The 15,606-nt window shown below is 40.8% G+C and overlaps 1 protein-coding gene across 1 annotated transcript in view; it reads right to left on the bottom strand.

Moving 5' to 3' along the window:
• The window catches only part of LOC107564363 (PDZ and LIM domain protein 5-like), a 45,536-nt gene extending 34,042 nt beyond the window's left edge, over positions 1-11,494 (bottom strand). The window contains exons 1-2 of the mRNA XM_016249423.1: positions 11,363-11,494; positions 5,220-5,371 (exon numbers count right to left, since the gene is read on the bottom strand). Of these exons, the coding sequence (XP_016104909.1) occupies positions 5,220-5,371; positions 11,363-11,494 (284 nt within the window). The remainder of the gene's footprint in view (positions 1-5,219; positions 5,372-11,362) is intronic.
• Between the last annotated feature and the right edge of the window lie 4,112 nt (positions 11,495-15,606).

The raw sequence follows: 15,606 nt of genomic DNA, 5'->3' as shown, positions 1-15,606 counted from the left end.
TGTAAAAAAAATTAAAGCACAGTGAAAAAAATTATTAATTGAATTTACAAAAAAATTTTAAGGTGGTTGCAAACAATTTATTTTAGCTACATTAAAATATATATATTTTTTAAGTGGTGTCAGGGGTTGTTATGATCCTGAGATTACTCAAAAGTGGTTTGGCTTGGCGTTTAGCTGGTTTAATTAAATCAAGTTAAACATCTCCTCCAATCGGTCATCAAAACACCTTCCACAAACCCATATAATCAAGTAACCTGCATTCAACCCTGCTGTGAATGGTTGAGTCTGATGCTGTTTGACGTATTCTGGTTTAGGAAGTAGTGTGGTCAGTTTAATCTGCGCTCTGATGAGGATCTGGCACTCGTCTGTGTGTTTAAACATTCAGAACCAGCGAGCATCATTTCTGTGTTTGGATGTGGCATAACAAACATCAAACCTGAACCGTAACACAAAAACAGACAGATGCATAAACAACACATGCACACAATCAAGAACACACACGCAAAAAGGGAATAAGGAATTACAGGTTTTCGTAAAGCTGACATGATTTGTTGTTTAGCTTAGCTTTTGAGAGAGGCCGTTCAAGGGGGAAAAAAACAACAACACTGAGATTTCACAATAATTTTTTCCTAAAGTACTTTCATTGTTATTTCAATGGATATAAACTCATTTCAGGTCATTAATGTGGAAACAGAAGCCTGAAGCTTCTCAGATCGGCCAGTATAAACATCCTCCAAACACAGCACACGTCAACAAGGCAAGACTTGTCAGCCATCTTGGTTACAAGCACAGCAAGTACAGCTCCTGTCTACTAGACCATAATCTCCAAAACTGACTGTAAAATATCTTTCAAAAACAAAAAATCTGACAATAGCATTATAAATTATGCTTGCACGGTTTATAATAAATTACAAAGCAATGATTTCTCCCATTTATTTTTATTATATAGGCCCAGCTTTTTTCCAAGAGTGTCTCTAACGTCATTAGAGCACATATTACACCTGTGCTCATATGCATATTATGCAACATGCATGTTATATTTATATAAAAAAAATAATAAGTGAATACATCTACACATCCTATCTACAGATCAAGCCATCTTGGTTACAAGCACAGCAAGTACAGCTCCTGTCTACTAGACCACAATCTCCAAAACTGCCTGTAAAATATCTTTCAATAACAAAAAATCTGACAATAGCATTATAAATTATGCTTGCACGGTTTATAATAAATTACAAAGCAATGATTTCTCCCATTTATTTTTATTATATAGGCCCAGCTTTTTTCCAAGAGTGTCTCTAACGTCATTAGAGCACATATTACACCTGTGCTCATATGCATATTATGCAACATGCATGTTATATTTATATAAAAAAATAATAAGTGAATACATCTACACATCCTATCTACAGATCAAACCATTTAGTGAGGCCTGAGCTTATAACAAGAAAAAATAAAAGTTTTCAATGGGACTAGAAAACTTGTTTCCTCTTTAACCTAAGCTCCAAAAACAGCTTAAATAATTAAAATATTTAATTCTAAAGGTCAGAGAGGTGGTGTAAATCGTCAAATTATCAATATTTAGGTATTAAGAAAATAACATTATAAATAAATAAATAAATGGACTTCATTTATTTATTTATTCAATAAATACGTACATAATTAAGTAAATAAACATTAATGACTTCATGGAAAACAAATAAATAAATAAACAAACAAATAAATGGGCTTCATGGAAAATAAATAAATGCATTAGTAAATAAATAAATAAATGTAGAAGTAAGTAAATAAATATAAATGAATAACATGGAAAGCCATTCAATCAATAACTTCAAACAGAAATTAGCATTAGAAATGGACTTGATATGAGCATCTGTGTGAGTTCACAGTAAGTGAGATGAACTACAGCAGTGACACTGGCTCCAAAATAACCAAACATAACTGAAATAAAAAAATAATAATAATAAAATCATTCACTGCGTGTGCTTTTAATTAACATGGAGTCTCTCGTTCACTCTGTGTAATCTACTGTCATCTATGAGAATCAACAGAAAGCCTGTAAAACTCCACATCTCTCCAGCGTAACAGCAGCTGAAGCCCAGTCTGGCATCTCCACAGCACTTCTCCAATAAAACCTCAGTGTCCTCCATTAGTGCTAAAAGACCCACAGACGCACACATCAACACACCGAAACATACAAACGTCTGGTCTCGCAGTGTCTTGCTTCTTTGTTTACTTCTCGACAGTTTCCGATTCACGCAAATGCATTTAATGAATAAAATTACCCATTACCTGCAGGCTGCTGGAATTACAAATAACACATAAAATATTTTTAATAGGAAGCCATAAGAGGTCAAACTAAACCTGAACCACAACATAACCTGATAACCCAGACTAAAACATACAGTATCACTGCTGTGCAGCAGACAGGAAACATATGTCTATTTCATTGCCAAACATTTATAATATGTAAAAAAATATTTGCAAATTATGTGTTGCTTCCCAAAAAAAAGAAAAGAAAAAGATATAGCAAAAATGTCAATGGAGCATGACTGTTGTTGAATAGCTGTCAATGGAGAAAACTGCAAAACTTGACTCCTTGCATTACTCCAAGCGCATAAATTCAAACACGTCTTTTTCTGCAAGCTAGATTTCATGCATCACTGCATTCTGAAATGTTTCAAAATGCAATTCACGCAACAAAAGTTTTCTCTTTCAGGTCAACTACTATCAAATGCAACAACAATTTACTAAATACAGTATACTGGCACATGCTCCTTGAGCATTAAGGTTTGCTAAAGGGGTAGTTCACCCAAAAATAAAAGGTCTGTCATTATTTACCCATCATTGAAATAACACATAAAATATTTTTAATAGGAAGCCATAAGAGGTCAAACTAAACCTGAACCACAACATAACCTGATAACCCAGACTAAAACATACAGTATCACTGCTGTGCAGCAGACAGGAAACATATGTCTATTTCATTGCCAAACATTTATAATATGTTAAAAAATATTTGCAAATTATGTGTTGCTTCCCAAAAAAAAGAAAAGAAAAAGATATTGCAAAAATGTCAATGGAGCATGACTGTTGTTGAATAGCTGTCAATGGAGAAAACTGCAAAACTTGACTCCTTGCATTACTCCAAGCGCATAAATTCAAACACGTCTTTTTCTGCAAGCTAGATTTCATGCATCACTGCATTCTGAAATGTTTCAAAATGCAATTCACGCAACAAAAGTTTTCTCTTTCAGGTCAACTACTATCAAATGCAACAACAATTTACTAAATACAGTATACTGGCACATGCTCCTTGAGCATTAAGGTTTGCTAAAGGGGTAGTTGTAGAGAATTATGAACCATGAAGAAGGTCTGCATATCACACTTCACTCATTAACTTTCACACACACACACACACACACGTGCACACACACACACACACACACACCGCTGGTTTCAGATGGTGCTGATACTGCTATAGTTCTATTAATATAATCCCCAGTAAAACTGAGAGAAGGTGATTAGTTTACCATCACTACATATCAAAACAACACTCTGCACAGTTTCAGTTTGAATATGGGTAAGATGAAGTCAATTGTCTCCAAAAAATAAATAAATAAAATAATTATTATTATTAGACCTAAATTTTTAGATGTATGTGTTTGAATTGCATATAAAATAAATAAATAAAATTTCCATGAATATGGATTACATAGTTTTAACATAAATAAACTAATAAACTTAATGAGATGCATGCATGTCAGTCATACATTAAGGAAATATGTAAGAAACAGCTAAGATTTCCGCACTCAAAAAATAATGGCATAGTTTATTATTAGTTATTTGCATCCGTTTGGTTTTATTTAAATAATTATATTTTCAAAATGCATTTATTTAAATTGCCTCAAATCAGTATAAATCTGTTAATTGTGAAAATAATTCAATTTATTCAGTTAAAAAGTATGAACATGATTTCCATCCAAATGGATGGGAATTTTACATGCAATAAATTTAGGCCTAAATATTTTTGAGCGTAACTCTCTAGAAAGGCGTCCTTACATATCTCTCTAAAAAACACACACACACACACACACACACACACTTGAGCTTATTTTCTCTCATAATTGTCATGTTTGACACAGCTCATGTATCTGTCCGTCAGTGCCAGTCTCTCTCTTGATGTTTTCATTTCCACCAGAGCAGCGCTTGAGTGTTTTTCTGTCACCGCTGAGCAAACCCAGTCTCTCTGTCTTATGTGTCAGCATGTGCATGTGTGATTCCCATGGCTTGACAGTGAGACAAAACTTTCCGTTAGTGGACCAAACTGGAAAACAGGAAGCTGGCACACACATGCAAACAAAACACACTTATTCTGCTCCCAAACACACAGCAAATCAGTCAAAAGTCTGGACAACTGTACTCCACTAGTTCTCTGCACATAATACAGATCGATTGTAAGTGTTGTGTTCATCTCTTGTGGTCAGAGAGACGAGTTAGCATACGGCTCAAAGACACTGTTATGATGCAAGTCTGATTGTTTTAGCTTTCAGTAAGTCATAGCCTTCACTTATTTACCAAATCATGACAAATATATAATAGATATAATAACCATCATCCATATAAGTTATCATCTTGAGAAAAATAAATAGATAAATAAATAAATAACAAAGTAAATTAATGAATTAAAAATGAATCAATGATAAATAAATAATACATAATAAAAATTAAATAAATGTAAAAATAAATGAATTCATTAAACATAAATAAAATATATGAAAAATGAATAATAAATAATATATAAAGATACAAAATGCATAAAAAATATTAGGAAAAAAAAACTATTTGAAAAAAAAATTAAATAATAAATAATTATATAAAAACAATCTTTTTATTTATTTATTTATTTATTTATTTTCCAAATAATGAATCAAAGAAGAAAATAAAAAATGCTAATATCACTTCCCTGTTCATCACATTGACAATGGAAAGTTAATGCAAGCTCATTGCATTGTGGAATATAGTATTCCATGCATTGTTGTATACTGCGCAAATGGTTGTTTGTGTATTCTGTGCATACAGGCAATTTGCATACTGTGCACAGTATATACTGTTCGTACACACTGGACAATACGATTTCCTAAATGAACTGTTTATGTCATTTTTAGCATAATAAATGCTTTTTGACCATTACCAAAGCAGTGCATGCATATTCTTACTTCTGTAAGGAGAGGTTGAGTTTGTCTGTGCTGGATTTGATCTTATTCTGAGCCTCGAGGTGGTTCATGCTGTCAGTGCTGATGCCGTCGATGGACAGGACCAGATCTCCCACAGCCACTCCCGCTTTAGCAGACTTTCCTCCATCCGTCAGCTGAAACCACACAGATAATGATAAAAACAACACAGTGACACACAGAGAAGCCTTCAAGTACAACATGGAGATTTTTTTATTGTTCAATAAATATGCCACAAATTGATTGGGTTGCCCTTTTTTTAAACATGTGAATAACAAAATACATCAAATTTAATGTTATTTTGACTTAGAATCTCATTTTTACTAAGTAAGGCAACCCTGAACTTCAGGTTTTTTGTGGATGCAATTTCAACATATACTCTCCTTTTAAAAGTGTGGGGTCTGTAAGATATTTTATTGTTTTTTAAAGAAGTCTCTTATGCTCACCAAGGATGCATTTATTTGATCAAAAATCTACTTTCACTTAAAACTATCACTTCTGATCAATTGAATGCATCCTTGCTGAATAAAAGCATTAATTAATCTTACTGACCCCAAACTTTTGAACGGTACTGTATGTACAAATCAGAATTCAAATAAAAGTGATTAAAAACAGACATATATGCTGCGCTTTTGAACTTAGGTAAAGTTTCACTGTAAAAGCTTTAGGAAACAATAAGAGAGGATCAGTAAAAGGAGTCATGTAGAGATCATGTAGACAGCTGAGCTCACAACAGTAAACAACTCAAGAGAAAAGTTCAGGTTTAGTGTAAAAAAATCCAGTTCAAGTGGTCTGTAAATCCCAGCGGACATCCCTGCGAACCTGAGGCCGGTGAGGATGGGCCAATTCAAATAGAATTAAAGAGAAGATAACTCTGAAATCCCAGCCTGATGCACAAGCGCTCTTTAATTATCACATGACCACCTCTTTAATAAGATTATCTTATATAAACACAAACCCTGCAGATGGCAGACACATGCGTTTATGTGTGCTCAGCTGTCTTTTATACGAGACACTCTAAACATTTGAGACTACATCTCATTTATCAATGTTTTGCAACAATCCTGCATGAAAGCCGCACTCTTTCTTGAGCACTCGAGAAATCATTTGTGCGGCAAAAATACAAGAACCTGGTTGAAAACGTGGTACAAGTATGCAGCACTGCTGGTTTAATGCCGCAATAACACAAAAGCGTGCCGCGTTCTTTGATTCCTGTCATAACTTCTGTTTCCACTGGAGAGGAAACAGAAATAAAACATGAAGAGCATCTGAGAGCAATTACAGCACAATGGCACCCAAAGACACCGCGAATGCCGTTTTTCACGAAACCACAATCCCGACATAACTAAAGCAAAGCCAATTTGGAGGTGGAAACAAATAATTAACTCGCGAACACGTGTTTCGGGGTTGTTTTTGAGCCATCGTGTGCGATTGTAAATGCTTCTTGGGCTTTCTCATTAATGCACTTGAGAACATGTGGCGTGTTAGCCTTTGATTTCATTCAGTTGCATGCTGTGCCCTCCAGGACAGCAGCGGACACTACGCACACAAACACACACAATGAACACATCTGAAATCAGGAAGTGTACAGAAGAAATTTCAAAAGAAAGGAAATGGGACCAATATGAGATCTGATGGTAGAACAAGAAGTGTGTGCGTGTGTGTGTGTGTGTGTGTGCATGTGCGTGCGTGCGTGTGTACGTGCGTGTATGTGTGTTTAAGTATGTGAATTTGAATTCAAAATGTATGTATGTTTAGAGAATGGGGTCAGGTCAGTTTTGCATTGTTCTGATTTATCCACAGGGCAACTCTGGTTTGAGACTTTAAAGAAAAAATAATGCAGCCAAAATGAAAATTCATGCATTTATGCACTAACTTATAGAGTTTCAGAACTTTATATGTAATGTAAAAAGCTGTTTAAATGTTTTTAATAATAATAATAATAATAACAATAACAATATAGTAATAATAATAATATTTAACATAATATATTTAATATTAAAATTTTGACTTGAAAAGTAATATCTCGGTTATGTATGTAACCCTCGTTCCCTGAAGGAGGGAACGGAGACGAAATGGGAACTCGCTTAGAGAGACCAATCCACTTTGTGTGTAAACTAAATGAGCCAATGCACATTGGCATGCGATGATTGCATCCAGCTGCCACTGATCACAGCGTGAGCATAAAAAGGCAGCTGGTGCAACGCATACCAGGTTTTCACTGAGGAGCCGAGCCGGTGACCGAGCCGCTCAGCGGTGGTACAGCAGCCGTGGAGACGGGATATGACATCTCCGTTTCCTCCTTCAGGGAACGAGGGTTACATACGTAACCGAGACGTTCCCTTTCAGTCGATCACTCCGAGTCACATCGGTGACCGACGAATTGGGATCCCTACCAAAGCGCCATGGATGTTGCCCCTTCCAGTGTCCTGTGCGAGCCGCCTGCACCCCTTTGTGGTGTAGGCCGGGGCTCGCAAAAAGACCAGTCACTGTTGTCATAGCATTACTCACTCAGTGAGATTGGATAACACTGGGAAAACGTACCCGTTCCACTTGGAACAGGAACGTTGTGGAAGCCCCATCCTTCCTGATGGAGGTTTCGGAAGCACTTACACATATGACATCCGTTTAGGTGCATATGGAAGATTAGAGGTGATTGTAACCCTCATGGAAATGGCAGAAGTCTGCCGGGGAAACACGGGCTCTGAGGCTATACCGTGGATTTTACACATATGGGAACTCCTTAGGCTTCTACATATGGAACCCAGCCCTCTACCGGTTCTCACAGATTCAGCGAGTGAGGGCCTGGCGACGGACGTTCTGCCACGTCTGGCTGCCGAGGGGACGGAGGACGTAATCATTGTAATCATCCTCTGCTTAGAGACGGCACTCCCCTTCTGCCAGCCACCGTAACAGACAAAGAGCTGGTCTGAGGTCCTAAAGCTTTGTGTCCGGTCTACGTAGCATCTCAAGGCTCGGACGGGACAGAGCAAAGCTAGGGCTGGGTCTGCCTCCTCCGGGGGCAGCGCTTGCAGGCTCAGCACCTGATCCCTGAAGGGAGTAGTGGGAACCTTGGGCACATAGCCGGGCCGGGGCCTCAGGATTACCTCGGAGACAGCCGGCCCAAACTCAAGCACAAATCGTCAACCGAAAATGCGTGCAGGTCCCCTACCCTCTTGATGGAGGCCAGTGCAAGCAGGAGCAGAGTTTTCATTGAAAGAAACTTTAGCTCGACTGACTGCAAAGACTCAAATGGGCCCTGCTGTAGTGTTTTAAGCACCAGAGACAGGTCCCAAGAGGGTATAGAGGAGGGCCGGGGAGGACTTAACCTTCTGGCCCCCCTAAGGAACCTGATGACCAGATCATGCTTCCCAACCGACTTCCCTTCCATGGGGTCATGGTAAGCAGCAATCGCAACGACATAGACTTTAAGGGTGGAGGGAGACAGTCTTCACTCCAGCCCTTGCTGTAAAAAAGGAAAGCACGAACCTGATCGGGCATCTTCGGGGGTTTTCTCAGTGAGAAGAACACCACTCGATGAACAGGTTCCACTTCAAGGCGTAAGCGTGTCGGCCGTACGGTTGGGTAGACCCGGAATGTGAATGGCACGAAGTGACCTCAGAACCTTCTGATTCCAAAGGAGGAGGTGGCGGGTGAGTTGCAACGGGAGCGCAGACCACCTTGTCGGTTAATGTACGCAATGGTCGCCGTGTTGTCCATTTGGACCAGCACGTACTTGCCTCGTAAGCACCCTTCGAGACGGTTCAAGGTAAGGCACACTGCTAACAACTCTAGGCAATTGATATGCCAGTGCAGTTGGGGGCCCGTCCATACCCCCGACACTGCGTGCCCGTTGTATACCACCCCCAGCCGGTGGTGGAGGGATCCGTGTAAACCACAGCATGCCTGGAGACCTGTTCTACGGGCACTCCTGCCCGGAGGAACGTAAGGTCTGACCACAGGGTGAAGGTTTGGCGACAGGTTGGTGTAACTTGGACCCGGTGAGTGCCGCACTGCCATGCCCACCTCGGGACTCGGCCATTAAGCCAGTGCTGGAACGGTCTCATATGAAGCAGCCCCAGTGGCGTAACTGCCGCTGCAGCTGCCATATGCCCCAGGAGCCTCTGAAATAGTTTTTCGCCCCTCTGTGAGGCGTGCTGTCTGTTCGACCGAATCCAACTCCATACTGAGAAAAGAGATCCTCTGCGTCGGGGAGAGTTTGCTCTTTTCCCAGTTGACCTGAAGGCTCAACCGGCTGAGGTGCAAAAGCACCAAGTCCCTGTGTGCACACAACTGATGCTGAGACTGAGTTAGTATGAGCCAGTCGTTGGGAATGCAACCGCCCTGTTTTCTCAGGGGAACAAAGGCTGCCTCCGCAACTAATGTGAAGACACGGGTCGACAGGGACAGCCCGGAAGGCAGGACCTCTTACTGATATGCTCATCCTTTGAACGCGAACCGCAGAAATGGTCTGTGGCGCGGAAGGATCGACACATGAAAGTACGCATCCTTCAGGCTGCAAACCAATCTCGGGGACGGATGCCCCCGAAGATGCGTTTCTGCGTCAACGTTTTGAACGGAAACTGGCGAAGGGTCCGATTCAAGACATGCAGACCCATGATTGGTCGTAACCCACCGCCTTTCTTGGGTACAATGAAGTAAGGGCTGTAAAGCCCTGTATTCATATCGGCTGGAGGGACCGACGCTATCGCATCTTTCGCCAGTAGGACTGCGATCTCCGCACGCAAGACAGGAGCATCGGCCGCCTTCACTGTCGTGAAGCGGATGCCACTGAACTTGGGGGGATGCCGGGCGAACTGAATCACATAGTCGAGGTTGATTGTCTGCAGAAGCCAACGAGACGGGTTGGGTAACGCTAGTCAGGCACCCAGACACCGTGCAAGCGGGACCAGCGGAACCATCACCGTACCCGCAGTGGGGCAGCGAGGTGGAATGCAGGGACCCAACTCAGGGGGCTTGTGAGCGGACCAGAGAGGGGTCTGAGTGTGCAGTGCAACCTGTGGTTCCACAGGTTGACAGAGGGTGCGTGAGTCACTCTCGAACCTCTCACTGCTGCAGACTGGTGAAGGAGGAGAATGAGTGAGGTCCGGTGTTGGGCCGTCCGCGACTCTCCGTGCCCTCCTGGGACCCAGAGATAGAGAAAACTGCTCTCGTCGAGATTTTCCAGATTCGCCACCCGGCCCTCCTCCGGGGGAGGGAGAGGTGCCTTCTCCATCCCCCAAAGAGCAGCTTCCTCCCTCTCTGGGTCACCCATCCCGGGGCCTCTTGCTCTTTCACTCACCGCCAGGGGCCTGGACGGGTGGGGGGGCCTGCCTACATCCAGCTCCCCGGTGCCGCTTGCTGGCGGCTGCTGCGGATGCGGCGAGGGAGCAGGGGTGGACGCAGGGGGCCGCCCTCTGCGACGAGCAGGCTGGGGCGCTGCAGCCGGTGGACGGGTGGAGGCAGCAGCTGCCCGCCGGGGCAGGGTGTAACGACCCGTCTCAGTCTGCTTCTGTGCAGCCGAGAGCTGCTGGGCCAAGCTCTCGACCACGTCGCCGAAGAGGCCGGTCTGGGACAGAGGGGCATTAAGGAACCTAACTTTGTCGGCGCCCTTCATATCAACCAGACACAGCCAGAAATGGCGCTCCTGATGGCTTCTCATGCACCTCCGGGAAGAAAGAGACCGAGGCGGGGCGCTGAGAACCAGCACGAGCCACCCCGAGAAACCAATCGTCCAACCTCGAGGGCTCGGGACGCAGTGGAGGTTTCCACTCGAGCCCTACCCTCTCGGCGGCCCGGGAAAGCATAGCCGACATCTCCGGATCCAATTCAGGTGTTGCCACCGTCCCGGAGGGCGGCAGCGCAGCCGAATCTTCCTCTCCAGAGAGCTCTCCCTCCGATGCAGTGATTGACATCCGGTCATCGGGAGGAGCCCCGAGGGATACCGCTGGTACGCTCTTTGAAAAGGGCCCAGCGCGTTCCTTCGGCGGCTCGGCTGGCTGCGGAACGCTGGAGGAGTGGTGGGCCCCCGAGGGTTGGTTCCCTGAGAAGTTTGCCACCACTGTAACCCTCCGACCGCCCATGCTACTGCCCGAAGTAGTCCACGCCTGGCTGCTGCCAGGACGAACACTAGATCGTGGCAGAGGCAACAGAGCTCCACCCCCCTGGAGGAAACAGAGCCTGGCCCGCAGCTCCGAGATGGTCATCTTCCCGCAATGGGAATATGACTCATCCGCAAACGCCACCTCAGCGTGCTTCATGCCCAGACACGTGAGGCAGCGATCGTGACCATCACCCGGCGCCAGGTAACGACTGCATCCAGAAAGGCTCGGGTGAAACGGCATCTTTAAAAAGACGATCCGTCGTCTTTACAAAGACTTATTGTACTCTTTTAGAGAAATTGGCTCTTTCAGGGAAATGCTCTTTTACGTGGTGAGATGCACAGGGAAAACGGCTGTTTGCAGCACGACAGGGAGTAGTGCAGTCTGAAGTGTGCAACCCACTCGACACAGGAATGACCACAGCTGAAGTGCCGTCCGCCAACACAAAAAGCTCCCGAGAGCGCGCTAGACCAATCACACACGAAGCAGTTTGGTAGGAGCAGAACGATGTTGTCGCTCGGCTCCGAAGCGAAAAGCTGGTATGCGTTGCACCGGCTGCCTTTTTATGCTCACGCTGTGATCAGCGGCAGCTGGATGCAATCATTGCATGCCAATGTGCATTGGCTCGTTTAGTTTACACTCGAAGTGGATTGGTCTCTCTAAGCGAGATCCCAATTCGTCGGTCCACGACATGACTCGGAGTGACCAACTGAAAGGGAACTACTATGACTCCTGGTCAATACATCACAATACTTTTCAAGAGTTTGGGGTCGGTAAGATTTAAGTCTTTTATGCTCACTAATGCTGCATTTATTTAATCAAAAATACAAGTAAAATTGTGAAATATTTTTAACATTTTAAATAACTGTGTTCTATTATAATATATTTTAAAATGTAATTTATTCCTGTGAAGCAAAGCTGAATTTTCTGCATCATTACTCCAGTCTTCAGTGTCACATAATCCTTCAGAAATCATTCTAATATGCTGATTTGCTGCTCAAGAAATATTTCTTATTATTATTAATGTTCAAAACATTAATAATAAAAGCAGTGGTGCTTCAAACATTTTTTTTATGGAATTTGTGATACATTTTTTCAGCATTTATTTGAAATATAAATCTTTTGTAACATAAATGTGTTTACTTTTGTGTTTTGTCACTTTTGATCAATTTAATGCATCCTTACTGAATGAAAGTATTTTATTTTTTTTTAAATACTCTTATTGAACTTTTTGGCCATTTTCAGACCTTGTTCGCTCTGTTTTCATTGCATGGAAAAAACAACATTAAAATTCTGCTGAGTTATTTTGTGCTCAATGTAAAAAATAAGTCATACATGTTCGGAATGACAGGTTACTCAGGCAGCCTGTATGTGAACACACATTTTGGTCTGTATCGTGTGTTTTAGCTGGGCCTGAATCTGGTGCTAAATATTTTCACGACTTGTTTACTCATGTGGTGTGACAGTGGTTTTGAAAGTCAAGACACCACACCAGTAATTAGAGGGCTGCTGGTTTCAGTGCTGGTTAGAGCACCAGTGCCAAATGTTTTCAAGGGGCAATCGACACTTAAAGCCAAACTATGCATGCAAAGAAGAAAGCATAGTTCTATGTACATATAAGCATAGAAATTTGGTGATTCTTAGAAAAGTTCACTCAAAAATAAAAAAAAATGCTGAAAATGTACTCACCCTCAGACCAACCAATATGTAGATGAGTTTTGTTTCTTCATAAGATTTGGAGAAATGTAGCGTTACATCATTTGCTCACCAATGGATCCTCTGCAGTGTATGGGTGCCGTCAGAATGAGAGTCCAAACAGCTGATAAAAACATCACAATAATCCACAAGTAAACCACATCACTCTAGTCCATCAGTTAACATCTTGTGAAGTAAAAAGCTGCATGTTTGTAAGAAACAAATCCATCACATGGATTTATCTTCAAACTATTGCTTTCGGCTAAAATATGAGTCCTCTATCCATAATATTGGTTTCTCCTGTGAAAAAGTCATCTCATCTGAATCAGGAGAGAAATATGCACAAATCAAGCATTGTTTACAAGCAAAAACAGTCCAAAACAGCTCTAAAGTTAAACTAATAAATGTTGGTGGATTTTGATGTGTGAGGACAACAGGGGATGGACTTTTTCACTGGAGGAATTCTTATTATGGATAGAGAACTTGAATTTTGGCCAGAAGCGATAGTTTAAAGTTAAAAACGTCTTAATGATGGATTTGTTTCTTACAAACATGCAGCTTTTCACTTCTGAAGACGTTAACTGATGGACTGGAGTGCTGTGGATTACTTGTGGATTATTGTGATGTTTTTATCAGCTGTTTGGACTCTTATTCTGATGGCACCCATTCACTGCAGAGGATCCATTGGTGAGTAAATTTTCAGCCAGTTTTAATTTTTGAGTGAACTATTCCTTTAAAGGAATCATTTGACCACAAAAGGAGATATTTAGCAAAAACTTCATACTGCTTTCTTGCATACAACATATGAATAAAAAATATTTTAAAAGAAATTCAATAGATATAAAATCTCATTCATGTTTTCTTCACGAATGCATTCAATTTCCCAATCACACCACAGCACATGTAAACCTGAGATATAACAGGTGGTGATTTTACACAGCGTAACCGTGATGTCACAGGTGGTCTGCCACTCCAGCATCAGTGGTTTTACTGTTTCTGAAGGTGTTGCACAGCTGCTAGGTGAACAGTGAACAGAAGGTCCATTCAACTTCATAAATGACCCCCAGAGACACACCGTCCCATTCAGTTAAACTAGGTGCGTTCATTAACTTTAATCTAAACACACATAAACTAGCTGTGAATACTCATAAAACTCCTTATGTGTGTGTATGAGATACGACGCGAGTGCTGTCGCAATCAATACTCCAAGCAGAACACAGTCTGTATATAGAGACCGGCCAAAACTGTCAAGAAACGTCACTGCTGAGAGAATGTGTGCGGTAATATTCAGATGAAGTGTGTGAGACAGATACCATTTGCTTTATTACGTTACACTGAACAGATCTACGCAAATAATTATGCCATGTGTTTGAAAAGTCAGACAGAGGGGCATTCAGTCTTGGATCGTAATGAATGGTTGTGTTTGTTTCTGCTGCTACACCAATTTAGAAAATGGGTGATTATTCAATTAAAGGGAATTTTCCGTACCCTAAGATGATTTTATAAGGAAAACTAAATAGCAAATCACTAGTTTTAAAGAGAAGTTCTTGTTAAAATATTTAAGTATATTAAAGTTTTTTCATAAAAAATATTTTAAAAAATTTAATTGTAATACTTTATTCAGCAAGGATGCATTAAATTGATCAAAAGTGACAGCAAACACATGTATAATGTCACAAAAGATTTGTATTTCAAATAAATTAACTTTGAACTTTCTATTCATCAAAGAATCCTAGAGAAATGAATCACGGTTTCTACAAAAGTATTAAGAAGCACAACAGTTTTCAACATTGATAATAATAAGAAATGCTTCTTGAGCAGCAAATCAGCATATCTGAATGATTTCTGAAGGATTATGTGACATTGAAGACTGGAGTAATGATGCTGAAAATTCAGCTTTGCATCACAGGAATAAATAACATTTAAAAATATATTAAAATAGAAAACAGTTATTTAAAATTGTAATAATATTTCACAATATTACTGTTTTTACTGTATATTTGATCAAATAAATGAAGCCTTGGTGAGCATTAGAGACTTATTTCAAAAAGAAAATGTTTCGTCCTCAAACTATTTTGACCACTGAATGACCAATCAGAATCAAGTACTCCAGAGCACTGTGTAATCAAATAGCATAAATGGCTGAATGAACGTTGTTCCCTGCTTGTCCCACACTCGCGTGTGAAATCTTACAGGCGGTGAGACTGGAAGCACAATCTGCTGACATGATGATGAGAAGCGCTACAGCTTGTACTTGAATGCAATTTCTATTAATAATTCAGTGAAATGATTTCTGACATTATATCAGGTTTCAGGAGAAGCAGAGAAATCTGCATTACACTGTTTTGAACTGATTGCACTATATTTTATGTATAATCATTTTCTATTCTTAACTGTTTTAAATTCATTTTAAACCTCTTAAATCAATTTTTAAATCATTTTCAAAGTTTTAAATTCCTTGTTTTATTGTTGTGATTATTTTTTATTATTATTTTTTCATTTATTTTATGTAAAGCACTTTGAATTACCATTGTGTATGAAATGTGCTATATAAATAAACTTGCCTTGCCTTGCCT

The sequence above is a fragment of the Sinocyclocheilus grahami genome, unplaced genomic scaffold (assembly GCF_001515645.1).
Source record: "Sinocyclocheilus grahami isolate Dianchi unplaced genomic scaffold, SAMN03320097.WGS_v1.1 scaffold926.1, whole genome shotgun sequence".
In the NCBI taxonomy this organism is placed as follows: Eukaryota; Metazoa; Chordata; class Actinopteri; order Cypriniformes; family Cyprinidae; genus Sinocyclocheilus; species Sinocyclocheilus grahami.
This window is presented reverse-complemented; position numbering and strand designations above follow the sequence as displayed.